Source organism: Zalophus californianus, chromosome 7, assembly GCF_009762305.2.
Source record: "Zalophus californianus isolate mZalCal1 chromosome 7, mZalCal1.pri.v2, whole genome shotgun sequence".
In the NCBI taxonomy this organism is placed as follows: Eukaryota; Metazoa; Chordata; class Mammalia; order Carnivora; family Otariidae; genus Zalophus; species Zalophus californianus.
Window position 1 is genome coordinate 133,288,854 of NC_045601.1, and position 14,454 is coordinate 133,303,307.

Below are 14,454 nucleotides of genomic sequence, written 5' to 3' on the forward strand. Positions count from 1 at the left end.
ATAGTTTCGCATGACATGTTGTTTATTATTGTAAAGCAAACCACTTCAAAACATGGTGGCTTAATATAACAGCCATTTTACTTATGATTCTGTGAATCAATATATTCTACTGGGTTCAGTAGGGATGATTCTTCAGCTGATCTGTCTTGGGGTCATTCACATGGCTATAATCCCTGGCAGTTCAACAGAGGCTGGTTGCTTGATGATGGTCTCATTCACATGACTGATGTTGGTGTTGGTGCTGGCTTTTGTCTGAGCTTCTCATCTTTAGGAGACTAGCCTGGGCTTCTTCACATGCCATCCCAGTGTCCAAGAGGGCAAGAGCAGAAGCCACAAGGCACCCCGAGGTCAGGGTTCAGAACTCTCACAAAGTCACTCAACTTTGTTAGTCAAAGCAAGTCAAAAGGCCAGCCTAGATTTCAGGGGTAGGGAAGCAGATTCCTCCACCTATTGAGATGAAGGAAAAGTCACTTTGCAAAGGGCTGTGGAGAATTATTACAACCCTATTTGTGTGCAATCTACTACACGTGATAGGGGAAGGGCAAAGGATAGTTAAGTAAAATGGTCTACTAATAAATTTAAAATTGAAATGGAAGTGTTATATCACTAAAAGTCGGGGAAGAAGACCCAAAATAGCCCAAGACCCAAACAGGAAAGACCACAAATAGTCTTAAGTTTTTAAAAGTATATATGAATATTTGAAATAGAAAAATATGAATAATTCTTATCTAGTGGCTTTTTGATATAACTGGTATGTGCTAATACAAGTCTCTGAAATAAAAAGTAGACCTTGAGAGGTATTATTTTGGCGAGATAGCCAAAGAAAAAAAGGATTCTGATACTCTTGGGTGTCAAGTTTATGTGTTCTTGGGGTTTGCTATAGAAGAAAGAAAACGAAAGAATATGCAGAAGGACAAAGTTTTTTAAAAACTGAATTTCAAAAATCGTTATGAACTTAGAGATAAATATCAGTATCTTTACAGAGTAGTCACTGAACATTATGAGGACTGCTATGTTTCCCCCCAATGAAGCTTTTATCACAAACTCCCACATTTCCCAACTGGATAAGTATTTGAAAAAGAAATCCAGGAATTATAGTTGGTTGAGGATTCTGGGGAGGTAGCTACGTAAAATGGCTCACTATCCTGCCATTCTCAATTCTCCTTTGCCTCTCCCGACCCAGACCATTCCTGGAGCCAGCTGAGCACTCAGTGCAGTGAAGCCTTGAGCTGCGTGGAAGTTGAGGGTGAAAGGGAACGGGGAGGGGGGGGGCTTTCTTCCTGGACTGGGCTGGGCTGGCAATAAAGATGGGCATCTGATGAGTCCTGGGGGAGGGTCAGAATGCATGGGATACGATATAGAGCTTGATCCACAGAGGTTGAGGGATTGAAAAATCTCACTCCATTGTATCTGTGTGTGTGTGTGTGTGTGTGTGTGTGTGTGTGTGTCCTGTAAGAGACCAAGGAGAAAACGAATACTTGGGCTGAGTCCTCCTGTTTGGGAGGCTGGAAGAGTCTGAGGAGGCTCTGGAGCATAAAGTCTTCCCTCCTGGTGTCTTGGCATGGCCCTGGTGCCTGCCCACTGTCCTACTGCTACAGGAGGAGGTGCTGTACAGGAATAGAGACCACCGTGCTCCCACTACTTATAGAAGTGCAGCCACATGGGTCCTCCAACAGTCAGACCTGAGCCCCAGTGATAGGACAAAGAGAAGTAATGGCACCAGGAATGGCACCACCGCCAAAGAGAAGACAGTCTATGAGAACAGATAGAACACGTGGTTAATGCCATAGAGCAGCAGCTGGAGACAGATGACAACCTGACAAAAAATAGTAAGAGCACATAAGGAGATTTAAATGCAGTACAAAAAGACTTCCTCGAGATGAAATGTGTGATTTTTCAATCAAGTGGTTCAGTAAATGAATTAAAGGAGGTGATGATCATTCCTGAGGCTTGAATTAGTAGCCTGGTAAGTCAAGTGGAAGAATCTGAAAGCACGGAACAAAAATAAAGGATGGAAATCACAAGCGAAAAGGGGTCTAGGAAATAGAACATGTGAGTAACAGGAAAGCCAGAAGGAGGAAAAGAAACGGATGGAGGAAAGGCGGTAATTAAATAAATACAAGAAACAAATTTTCTGAGCTTAAAAATCAGGACTTGAGTCTATAAATTCAAATGGCTCATTAAGTTCCAGCCAAGATTTATGAAAAAAAAAATCTCTGTAGATACTAGGAAAGTGCTTGTACTCTTACGAATAAAAAGCAAAATCTTGGAAGCTTCCAGGCATAAAGAACAAATTACCTACCATTTTTTAAATTTAAAAAAAAAATTATTTGAGAGATTGAGTGAGAGAGAGAGAGAGAGCACGCGCGCACATGAGCAGGGGCAGAGGGAGATGAGAAGCAGACTCCCCACTGAGCAAGGAGCCCAATGCGGGGCTCGATCCCAGGACTCTGGGATCGTGACCTGAGCTGAAGGCAGACGCTTAACTGACTAAGCCACTCAGGTGCCCCCAAATTACCTACCATTAAGAAGTATCAGATCAGCCCCCGATTTCTCACGGATGACACAGTGTGCTAGAGATGGTAGAGTAACTTCTGTAGACCATGGAGACAGAAAATCAGCAGCCTAAAAGCCACATACATGCGCAAGCTGCCATTTCCCTGTAGGGTAAAAGAAATCTGCTGCTCTGTTAGAATCAGAGATGCCATCACCTAATTTTTAACCAAAATGAAAATGAACTGAATTTTCCCGATGAAACATTTGATACTATTAGACTGAGTTAATAAGCAAAACCCAGTTACCTGGTGTTTATATAAAAACACTTGAAACAAAGTGATAGAAAGCCAACATAAAAGGATGGACCAAGATCCCAGGCAAAGACAGAGAGTCAGAAGAACTAGCAATATGAGGGTTATACAGGTAGTATTTAAGTTAATGACATAAGTAGGATAAGGAAAGACATTACATAATACTTTTTAAAAGGCACAGTTTATGAGGGAGGTAAATAAACCTGTATATATAGGATAACATAGCCACTAAATCTATAAAGCAAAAGTATTAGAAATGCAAATATAGTTATGAGACACTTTAATAAACATCTCTTGCTTGTCTCAACCTGTATTAACCTTGTATAGAACCCTGAGATGGAGAAATTGAATAAATAAAAATGGATTCAGTGGATATGTGACACTTTAGATCCCTTCAGTACAGAACATTCGTTTTCTGGATCACTTACAAAACTTGATCATATACTTGACCACAAGGATGACCTTAGCAAATTCAAAGGAAAAAGGATTTTTATAGATCCTGTTCTCTGATCAGAATCCAGTAATATTAGAAATAAATAACAGGAGGTAGTAAAAAGAACCTTTACTATTTGGAAACTTAAAAACATTCTTTTCAACCCTAGCATCAAAGGAGAAAACAAAAGTCAATTTACAGGATATCTAGAAATCAATCAAAGGAGCACAGTTTATTGCAAAAGCTGTGGAATACGGTGAAAGCTGTAGCTAGTGGAAATTTTTACAGCCTTTAGGTGTTTTCATTAAGAATAAAGACAAAGTGTACTCTTATTATGAAGTGAGAAAAAAGAATGACAAAACTAACATAAATTAGAGGGAAAAATAAAGATAAAAGCCAAAGTTAATAAAACAAAAAATAAGGTAAAGGACAAATACATACAACAGTTCCTTGAAACAACAAAATAGATACAAAGATTTATGTGTTTGATTAGGAAATAAAGAGTAAAAAATTTGTGAGACCAGAAACGAGAATAAACATGTAATCAGAGAGGCAGGAACGAATCAAAAAAGACAGCAGAGATAACTGTATTCAACGCTATGGCAACGAACTTGAAAAACCAGAAGAAATGGGTTATTTCCTTGCCAAAGATAAATGTCCAAATTTGGAAGAAAATAAAATTAGGATTGTATCATATACCGTATATAAAGCTGAAAACAAGTTAAAAATAAAGCAAGACAAACTTTGTAAGAAAATAACCACACATACAATATTAGGAGTAGTATTAAGATTGGAGACCTAGAAGCTACAAGAGAAAGGATAAACATATGACTGTCCAAAGAGTAAGATATTCTGCATTTCAAAAGATATTAAGCAAAGCCAATAAATGGTAAAATTTGAGCAAGTGTTTGCAATACGGAGGACAGAGTTTAATATGTCTCGTGACGGCGTTTACGAACTGACCAGAAAAGCCCAGCAATCCAATAGAAAAATAACCAAATAAGAAGGTGTAGTGAAGACAGGAGCAAACAGGGCGCCTGGGTGGCTCAGATGGTTAAGCGTCTGCCTTCAGCTCAGGTCATGATCCCAGAGTCCTGGGATCGGGTCCCGCATCGGGCTCCGCATCGGGCTCCCTGCTCCTTGGGAGCCTGCTTCTCCCTCTGCTTCTCTCTCTGTCTCTCATGAATAAATAAATAAAATCTTAAAAAAAAAAAAAAAGAGAGGTGCAAACACAGAAGGCTGATAGGTGAGAAGGTACTCCAACCCAAATCATGGTCTGTCACCCCTCAGATGGGCAAAAATTTATAGTCCACTAACATCCATTGCTGTGGGGGGATAAAAGTCCTCCTGTTACTAGTGGTCAAAGTCTGTGTTATACTGTTGGAGAGCAGTCTTGCGACATAGGTCAGAGGTAATATCTGTTTGACTCAAGAATTCCACTCCTTGTCTCTTAATAAATAAAAACACCCATAGGTAAGGGTGTCACAAGGTTGTGCTCCTCCATAATGTTTGTGTTGGGGAGAAATGGGGAGAGATGAATGTTTGCCAGGAGAGAAATTGTTGGCTGTATTACAATATATCCAAATGGTGAGATATGTGTTCATTAAAAAAGGAATTTAAGGCTCTTATTAGTTGAATTGAGAGCTTTCCATGAGCCATTATTGTATGGGAAAGGCAAGATGCAGAAAACTGGGTATTACATAGTAGTCAGAAAACAATGGAAAAATCGTGCTTCTATGTGTATAATTACATGTACCTGGCTAAATATGTGTACATGGAAATATATATGGAAGAAACATACCAGGTAGTTACTAAGTGTTACTGGGGGAAGAGGGAGGCACAGAGGCTGGTATGGGTGGAGGGAGTGTGGAGGAGACATTAACCAAATAAACATACACACACGCTACTAATAAATAATGACATTTATGATGATGTTTGCATATTTATTAAATTTGAATATGTATATGTGCACGTACACACACAAATGAAATTTTTAAAGTACATTTATTCAATTTTATTATTTATAATTTCTGTACTAGTAAGAGGAACCTAGCTAAAAACATAAATTCTCAAATCAAAGACAACACGGTAACTGTGTCCAGGGCTCTTTGGGTTGTAAGTAAGTAGCAGAAATCCAACTAAAAAAAGGAAAAAAAAAAGAAATCCAACCAAAAAATTAGCATAAGCAAAAAAGGGAATTTATTGGCTCCTGGGAGCCTTCACACAGGCCCAGGGCGGTGATCATCACGTGTCTGTCTATATCTCTGCTTTCTGCTTTCCTGTTTTTCTCTTTTTATTTTTGGCTTGATTCTCTCTTGTTCTCCCTCTTGATGGCATGACAGTTCCTTGAAACATGTTCTTCTGGGCTGTGCTCCCTCCCTTGACCCCTGGCATGTTCCTCCTCCCCCTGGCTTCACATAACAAAGTCCTTGGGAAGAGCATTGACTTCGGTCTGAGTCACTTGCCCACCCTGACTAGTGCCGGTGAGCAGGGGAATGATGGAGTCCTGTGATGAGCCAGGCCTGGGTCACAGAGTCACACCTTTGGAGAGAAGGGAGGTGTAGCGGGTGGTAGTGAGTGCAAGCACAATCACAGGGCTTGAGTGAGTGGGGAGCACTTCCCCAGAGACGCGGCACAAGGGGGAGCAGTTCAGTCTAAAGAAGAAAAAGATACCAGGTAGACAAAAACAACAGGTGTCCACTGGAGGGCTTTGCTTCAAATATAAGCCAAGTTTGTGTCTTTAATATGAAAGGAATTAAGTAGTGGAGGAAGTGGATTTGAGTCAAGCAGTAAGTACCCTACATTTAGGGCAGGAAAGGTAAACATTTGTCTGATATCCCCAAGATTTATAATAGGTAATTATTTATGCGTAGAGTCTTACCCCAGATGGATCCCATGGTAGCCTGCCCGTTAATCCCAAAAGGATTAACGCCTGTTAAGTGATGAATAAGGAATATCAACTTCATATATTTGAACATGTATTTTTCCAGGAAAAGAAAACCTTTTGTATTTTTCCCCAGCTTTATTGAAATGTAATTGACTTATAACACTGTGTAAGTCTAAGGTGTACAACATGATTTGCTGCCTGAATGTATTGCAAAATGTTTACCACAATGACATTAGTTAACACATCCATCATCATCTCAACTCATCACACGTATTTATTTTTGGGGCAATTTCAGTGTGCCAGATTCTTTCCCCTGTGCCTGCTGAGACAGACTTTTAGGAGTTGCTCTCATCAAGGAATGCATGCGCCAGATGCGCTCATCTTAAGAGAATCCATCCATTTTAATATTGACTTACAGTAGTGCCTAGATATTTACGTGATTAATAAGTGACACTTCTATTTAGCAAAAAAAAAAAAAAATGGAATTACAGACCATAGAGGAAAAGATGATAAGTTGATCCAAAATACCTACTGACAGAAGAATTCGGGGTATAAAAAATACCTAAAATATTTAGCCAGAGATTTCTTTTCCCCCTCCTTCCCTCCCCTTCTTTTTTTATTTTTTACTGTGATATATAACACTTTTAAAAAGTGTTTTACTGTGGTAGATAACACAGAAAAACGTATCGCCCAATGGTGTATCACCAACCCAACCCTCCTGAGGACCGTCCAGGTCAGGCAGCAGAGCACTGTCAGCCTGTCAGCCAGTGCCCCCCCCCCCCACTGCTTGCTCCACCCCCTCAAAGTCCTCAGCGATCCCAACTTTTATGTTACTAACTTCCTGGCTTTTCTTCTTAGTTTCACCACCGAAACTCACATCTGCACAGCTTAGTTTTGCCTGGTTTTTGAGCTTTCCAGAAGTGGAATCATTGAGTATGTGCCCTTTTGGGTCTTGCTTCATTGACTCCACATTACAGTTGTTGTCCACAGCCTTTGTCAGGAGTAAAGGCAGGGTGGGAACGCACAGCTTTTTGATAACTCTGACTCACAGCAACCGTATGAAGTTACAGATTTTAGGTTATTAATCGAATCCTTTGAGGGACCTTAAGAGTCACAATGAGACAGATGAAGTATTTATTTTTTAAGAACTCTTGCAGTTGGTACCCTGCCTTCCTGAGAGGAACGATCACCATGCTGTTTTATGCCATTCCAGGGAGAAACACTTGTGCTGGCTGCATTTCTAGGGCTGCACCAGAGCTCAAGGCTGTCAGCCAGTCCTGCCCGGAAGTGCCTCTCTCACAGGCAGGACTTGGAGTATTTCATGCTGGTGGAGTGGGTTTGCTGGCTTAGTCTTAGAATTAAAGTAGGTGTCTTTTTTTCTTTTAAGATTTATTTATTTATTGGAGAGAGAGGGAGAGTGTGCATGCGAGTGTGTGCACATGGGGGGAGGGACAGAGGGAAAGAATCTCGAGCAGACTCCCTGCTGAGCATGCAGCTCAACTTAGGGCTCAATCCCACAACCCCAAGATCATGACCTGAGCCGAAGACAAGCATTGGATGCCTAACCGACTGAGCTGCCCAGGCGCCCCTACACATAAGCCTTTTGTTGGTGTTTCTAGATGCATATTCTAGCTTTCAATGCTTTTGATATAATTTTGCTTATTTATCTTCACTGAATATTTTACTGTCTCTTTTCCAGATGTCTTTATGTATATGTTTACATACTGTCTTTTCCTTTTTTACACACCTTCACATACACCAGTCCTTTTGATGGTAGTAGAGGCGATTGCTGCTGTGAATTCTACCCTTACCATCAGTTTCAGTACGCCTGGATTTGAGAAGGCATTAAGACTGAGTGGGCGGGTAGAGAGGGAAAAGAACAGAACATTCCGTTTGGATGGGTCTTCGGTCTGCACGTGGTGACCAGGAGGCCTGATGAGTGGGAGTTGTCCAGGAAGTGGATCTGCAGTAACCTGCCCAGGCCCCGGGTCCGTTCGGTGAGAGTGGTGAGGACTGGGAATGGTGGCAGGGATAGAACACCTTGGTCCGTGACTCCCCTCCTGGAGATAGATGTTCATCCACGGGAGAACAAGGAGCCAGCTTTGTAGGATTGTGGGCAAGATACAGTCACATTTTGTGACCATATGGGCGCATGTTTCATGAGCAGGATCAGGAATGAAGAAAACATTCAGGACAAGGAGAAGGCACAGAAGAGTGGATGTCTGTGTCTGTATATCCTTTCTCTGTGTGTGTAAGAGTGGATATACAGAAATTGACCTTGTGATAGCAGTTCTGAAATACATGCATTCATATACAATAAACTCTATTTTATTTTTTTAAGATTTTATTTATTTATTTGACACAGAGAGCACAAGTAGGCAGAGTGGCAGGCTGAGGGAGAAGCAGACTCTCTGCTCAGCAGGGAGCCCGATACGGGGCTCAATCCCAGGACCCTGGGATCATGACCTGAACTGAAGGCAGATGCTTAACAACTGAGCCACCCTGACACCCCAGTAAACTCTATTTTAAAAAACCCTGTCTAGAGGTGCCTGGGTGGCTCAGTTGTTAAGCATCTGCCTATGGTTCAAGTCATGACCCTGGGGTCCTGGGATCATGCCCTGCGTCGGGCTCCCTGCTCAGCGGGGAGTCTGCTTCTCCCTTTCCCTCTCCCTGCCGCTCCCCCTGCTTGTGATCTCTCTCTCTCTCTCTCTCTCTCCCTCTCTGTCAAATAAATTAAATAAATAAATAAATAAATAAATAAAACTTCAAAAAATAAAAACCCTATCTATGTGTTTTCGTTGACACTAGAGATTCTATTTATGATTAACTTCCTTTTCCCACCAGGAAGGTCTTGCAACTGATATCCATTATGCATTCTTGTATTATACGAAGTCAATTAAAAAATTAGCAGAAGTCACAAAAAGGAAGGTAATATGTGTTCATGAGCCAACTATTCATAATTTCATGTATTTCAAGTTGAGCCACCCACCGCCTCTTCCCTGTTACGCAGGATGACCCACAGCAAAGTTGATTCCAGCATAGTTTTGCTCTACTTCTCAGAACTGCCATGGCAGCCTTCTACTACAGTGCTTGGGGGTGTGCTCAGAAATTCAAATACATTTTGATATTTTCCCAAGCAAAACATAATTTAAGACAAATCTTTTACCAAAAAATCACATACATCAAAGCCAAATACAGATGATGTGGAGATATCCCATACTGCTGCCCCCTTCATTAGTACTAATAATTGGCTGACCGTGCCCATGGAATCAACCCTCAGCCTTTGGGCCAAAGCCAGTGATAGCACCTGAGGGCCAACAGCAAGCACTGTTGACTGTATTACGCTTTCTGTTCACTACAGAGAGAGAGTTTACAGGAAATGAAGTAGGCAAGTAGGTGAACATCGAGTGCTTCTTCCTGATAGCCACGCGTGCTCAATTCTTTGTGCTTGGAGATGTGACTGTGCATGTGTTGTGTGTGTTTAGTTCTCTTTTTTGAGAGTTAGACTTGGCTGTCAGGTGTCGTTTGCTTCATTCTTCCTTAGTGAATTTATCCTTAAGATTTCCTTCTTTTGTATATTCCTAAGTACTGTTGAGGGCATTTAGATAACGTATTTATACTGTTGATAATCTGAATTAATCAGTTTATATTGAATGGAATTTGATTGCAAATATATCTGTTTCTGATACGTGACCCGTTTTATTTTCAGAGAGGCCAGAATTTGTTACTAGTCTTAGAAAATCTCTATATTTTGTCATAGTCATGGTGCTCTAGAATGTGTTTACACCAGTAGGAATCTTAATTCCTCCTTTACTATCGTGTTTGTGGATTGAGAAAGCTAAGCATGGAGACAACACTTTCCTGTCCTGGGGCTCTAACCTTTAAACCTATTGCTTCTAACGACTGGAGCTCAGAAAATTCCATGAAGCACATTTCAGTGAACTGTTCACTACATTAGAATCTCTTTTTTTCCTTTGCAGACCCTTCATGTGGCCTTTTAAAATATGTGTTTGAGACAGAGTGAATGTAGAAGCTGAAAATGCCTGGAAGATTTCTGGTTTCTGTCACTAGCTGTCCTGCCTTTTTGCATCACCGCCTGATTTGGATGATGTGATATTCAGAGGGACGCCTTAATTGAAGTCGTTCTTCAGCGAGTTGCCTCTGGTGGGAGGTCGTAGACTTGATTCAAGATGGCCAGTCAGCCGCCAGACGACACGGCAGAGGCTCAGGTCTCTGACGAGCTCGAGTGTAAGATCTGTTATAATCGGTACAATCTGAAGCAGAGGAAACCCAAAGTGCTGGAGTGTTGTCACAGGGTTTGTGCCAAATGCCTCTACAAGATCATCGACTTTGGGGACTCCCCGCAAGGCGTCATTGTCTGTCCTTTCTGTAGGTTTGAGACCTGCCTGCCGGATGATGAAGTCAGTAGCCTGCCCGATGACAACAACATCCTGGTAAACTTGACTTGTGGAGGCAAAGGCAAGAAGTGCCTGCCCGAAAACCCTACCGAGCTGCTGCTGACACCCAAGAGGCTGGCGTCTCTCGTCAGTCCTTCTCACACTTCCTCCAACTGCCTGGTCATAACCATCATGGAGGTGCAGAGGGAGAGCTCCCCATCTCTGAGCTCCACTCCCGTGGTGGAATTTTATAGGCCTGCGAGTTTCGACTCTGTTACCACCGTGTCACACAACTGGACTGTGTGGAACTGTACATCTCTACTCTTCCAGACGTCTATCCGGGTGTTGGTTTGGCTGCTAGGTTTGCTCTACTTCAGCTCCTTACCCTTAGGGATCTACTTACTGGTGTCTAAGAAAGTCACCCTTGGGGTCGTCTTTGTCAGCCTCGTCCCTTCGAGCCTTGTTATTCTCATGGTGTATGGGTTCTGCCAGTGCGTTTGTCACGAATTTCTAGACTGTATGGCACCTTCTTCTTAATTAATATGCAGACTAAGAAATTTGACACACATTGTCATCCTTGAAGTTAGGTAATTTATCATTTATTTATTTTATATTCTCCGTGACTTAGTGTCCATGACGTTAACAAAGCCATTGGCCAAATGTTTGTGGTCTGTTTTTCATCAAAATTTTGACTCAGTTGGTTTTCCTGTATGCTGGACATAAAAAAATGTTCATTTCTACTTAGGTGTTAGCAAAGACGCAAAAATGTATAAGCTAAGCCTTCATAGAGCTCTTCTTGTGAGTCTGACCACAGAAAGGGCAGGATTTCATTTAATCCTGCTGGACAGGCACTAGGGGGGAGGTGTGTTGGGCTGTAGTAGCGGTCTTTGTGGCAGGTTACTGGTTCCTCTAATCCTCGATAATCTATGATGGAGGGTGGACACAAGAGGAAAGCTGTTCCAAGACACATCTACTTGAAAAATGTGACCTGTCCCTCCCCTGCTCCCCCTCCCACATCTCCCTCCCACACACCTCTTGCACCCCTTCCTGCACCCCCTCATACCCCCCTCTTGCACCCTCCTCCTGCATCCCCCTTCCCGCACCACCTTCCCCCATCCCCTCACACCCCGGTCCTCCACCCTCCTTCCACATACCTCCCACACCCCCTCCAGCGCCCCCTCACACCCCCATCCTGCACCCCCCTCCCCGCACCCCTTCCCACACTGCTCCCGGACCCCCCTCATGCCCCTGTCCTCCACTCCCCTCCCACACCTCCCTCCCGCACCCCTCAAACCCCCGTCTTGCACCCCCCTCACGCCCCCTCCAGCACCCCCTCACACCCCCATCCTCCACCCCCTCCCACATCCCCCTCCTGCACCTCCTCACACCCCCATTCTGCACCCCCTCCCCGCACCCCTTCTCACACTGCTCCCTCACCCCCTCCCACACCCCATTGTTGGCTGTCCCCTGAATCTTCTTCAGGTGTTCTCTTGCAAGTTAAGGCCACTGTCTGTGGTCTGGGGCTCCACTGAGGTGCTTCTTCCTTCTGCACATGCTCCTTCGCCAAGAGGAAACTCGGCCTTGTGCCCTTGTGTGGTTTCAATTAAATACCTGTTTTGCCACATTTCTAAAGAGAATTAAACATACTGCGGAATTTGCATCAAAGCAAACTTCATGACAGAATATGGCTACTTGTCTTTGAGCCCCTTTCCTCCATATTTATTTTCTTCTCTCCTCCCTCTTCTCTGAAATTCTCACAGAGCAGTTACAGTTCATGGAAATCTTCATTTGAGTCTTGCCCTCAAACAGTTTAGTTGAGTTTTGTTAACCCCCTTGTTCAACAAGCCCCACCCCTTATCCTGGATGAGGTTCTACTTCAATTAATTGTTAGAGGCATATGAGGATTTCTGCCCCCCCCCCCCATTGTATTTCAGATTCTACTAGGGACTTATTTAACTTAATCCTATAACAGTTTGGGGTAAATTGTGGCAGTGGAAACCCAGAAATAATTATTGAGATGTTCTAGCTCACAGATGGAAGTGCTGAGAACCCAAGTATTCTTGCGGTACTGTGCTGAATTGTACCAGAACATAATGGTGTAGGCTTCTGTGCAAAATGGGGTTGCACTTGGCCAAAGCGATGGGCAAGGAACACACAGAGCTGCCGTGCTGCTTGAGAGGACCCTTCAGGGCAGTCAGATGGAGGTGGCAGAGCTCAACTTGACGTGTTGCTCTTCCTCTTGTTTTAAAGTCCATTTTAGCATGGAGTCACGTTCTTACATAATTTATTTCAAATAAAAGCCTAAGCTGTGTGACTTGAGTTAATGAACTCCTTTTCATGACGTAGGGGAAGTTGAATGTATATATTATGAGAAGAAATTGTTTAGCAGATTTTAGGTTTGAGGGAATAGAATGTCCACAGAAACTGGGCAAAAAAAAAAAAAAAGCTTTTCAGTTCTTAAAACCCATTACTGACGATTAACATTAAAATATTTATTACCATTAAAAAGGGCATTACTAAGATGACTTCGACCTGTTTGTGATGAAACATTTATTGTGTGACACAGTTGCAGTGGACCAGTCCGATTTCTTTATTCAGGAGGAATTGACACTTATTTTTAGAATAGTAGTTTGATTTTAATCTTCTAACTCGTGACTTCGAGAATATGTACGCCCAAGGTGAGTATGATAGGAATCCATACCTGGGGTGTGGTCCAATGAATTTAAGCCCCAAGTTATAACTAAATACATTTATAATTTCATAAAATCTAGGTTAGATAGCATTGTGAATGCAGTTTCCAAAAATCCATTTGTACTTAGAGTAAATATAATGTTTAGGAGGTGTTTTGTGGTTTGGATTTATATATTTATAAGGTTTTTAAAAAATGTTCATTTTGTCTGACATGTAACATCAAATAAATTGAGTTATATGATGAGATTTCTAGAAAGCTTTGGATGTGGGTACTGTGTATTTTGCTTATTTGTATAATGTCTGCAGTGCTGAATTTGTGTTTCTTTGTATATTGTGATAGTCTTTTTTTTTTTTTTTTTTGGTTGCCAGTAAATTAATTTGGTTTTAAATGTAAAGCAACAAAAAACTCTTTATGCTGTTGAATGAAAACAGGACACTGCTTCAATATTTTATTCACTGTGATAATATTTTGTCTGTCCATTAAATTATTGTTTTGACACCAGAAGTTTGATTTCTCTGACTCATGGTTGAGATTCAGTTATTACTTTGGATTTCTGTTAATGTTAGATAATTGCAAACCTGAACTTTCAGAAACTCTGATGAAGCTAGTGCTTTTATCAGACACATGAAGATTTCAGAACTTTCTGACGAAGTTGATCTAACTGGTGCCATCTCTAAAAGGCCTTACACTTAAAAACCAAACCAAACCAAACCAAAAACAAAACGGGAGGGGATTTGGGAAGACGAAACAAAACCATTGTCTTTATCTTTATAAATAAAGTGTTTGGTTTTAATTTGTTTGATTTATTTTCCAGAATCTGCCTAGGTATTCAGCAAAAACGGTATCCATTTTAGTTGGGGAATCACTAGGCTTCTGTGATCTGGGCAAATTTTTATAATTACCCGATCTTTAAATATGACCATTGTTAGGCAAAGTAGACATCACTTGGGAGTATGTAACAGTTTATGATAATAAACACGTTTATGATAATTAGTGAATTGGCACCGCATGTTAATCAAGAGTAATGGTTTTCACTCACTTCTGAAATCTTTGCATAAATGAGCAAGGAATGTGGTTAAGGAAAGGCATTACCTGCACTAGTCATAACTTAGATGAGTCATGATTACCCGCTGAGAGAGACACAAGTGATGAGCATGTGCCTAGTTGTAAACAGACACCCTGACTTTGAAGAAATGTTCTAATATGTCATCCAGGTAGATGCAGATGCCAAAGGCAAT

The 14,454-nt window shown here is 41.8% G+C and overlaps 1 protein-coding gene across 2 annotated transcripts in view; it reads left to right on the plus strand.

The window, feature by feature from the left end:
• The window catches only part of RNF182 (ring finger protein 182), a 30,146-nt gene extending 18,534 nt beyond the window's left edge, over positions 1-11,612 (plus strand). For both annotated transcript variants that reach the window (XM_027602947.2, XM_027602948.2), the window contains exon 2: positions 10,108-11,612. In XM_027602947.2, the coding sequence (XP_027458748.1) occupies positions 10,318-11,061 (744 nt within the window). In that variant the 5' untranslated portion in view covers positions 10,108-10,317 and the 3' untranslated portion in view covers positions 11,062-11,612. The remainder of the gene's footprint in view (positions 1-10,107) is intronic.
• Positions 11,613-14,454: the final 2,842 nt, after the last annotated feature.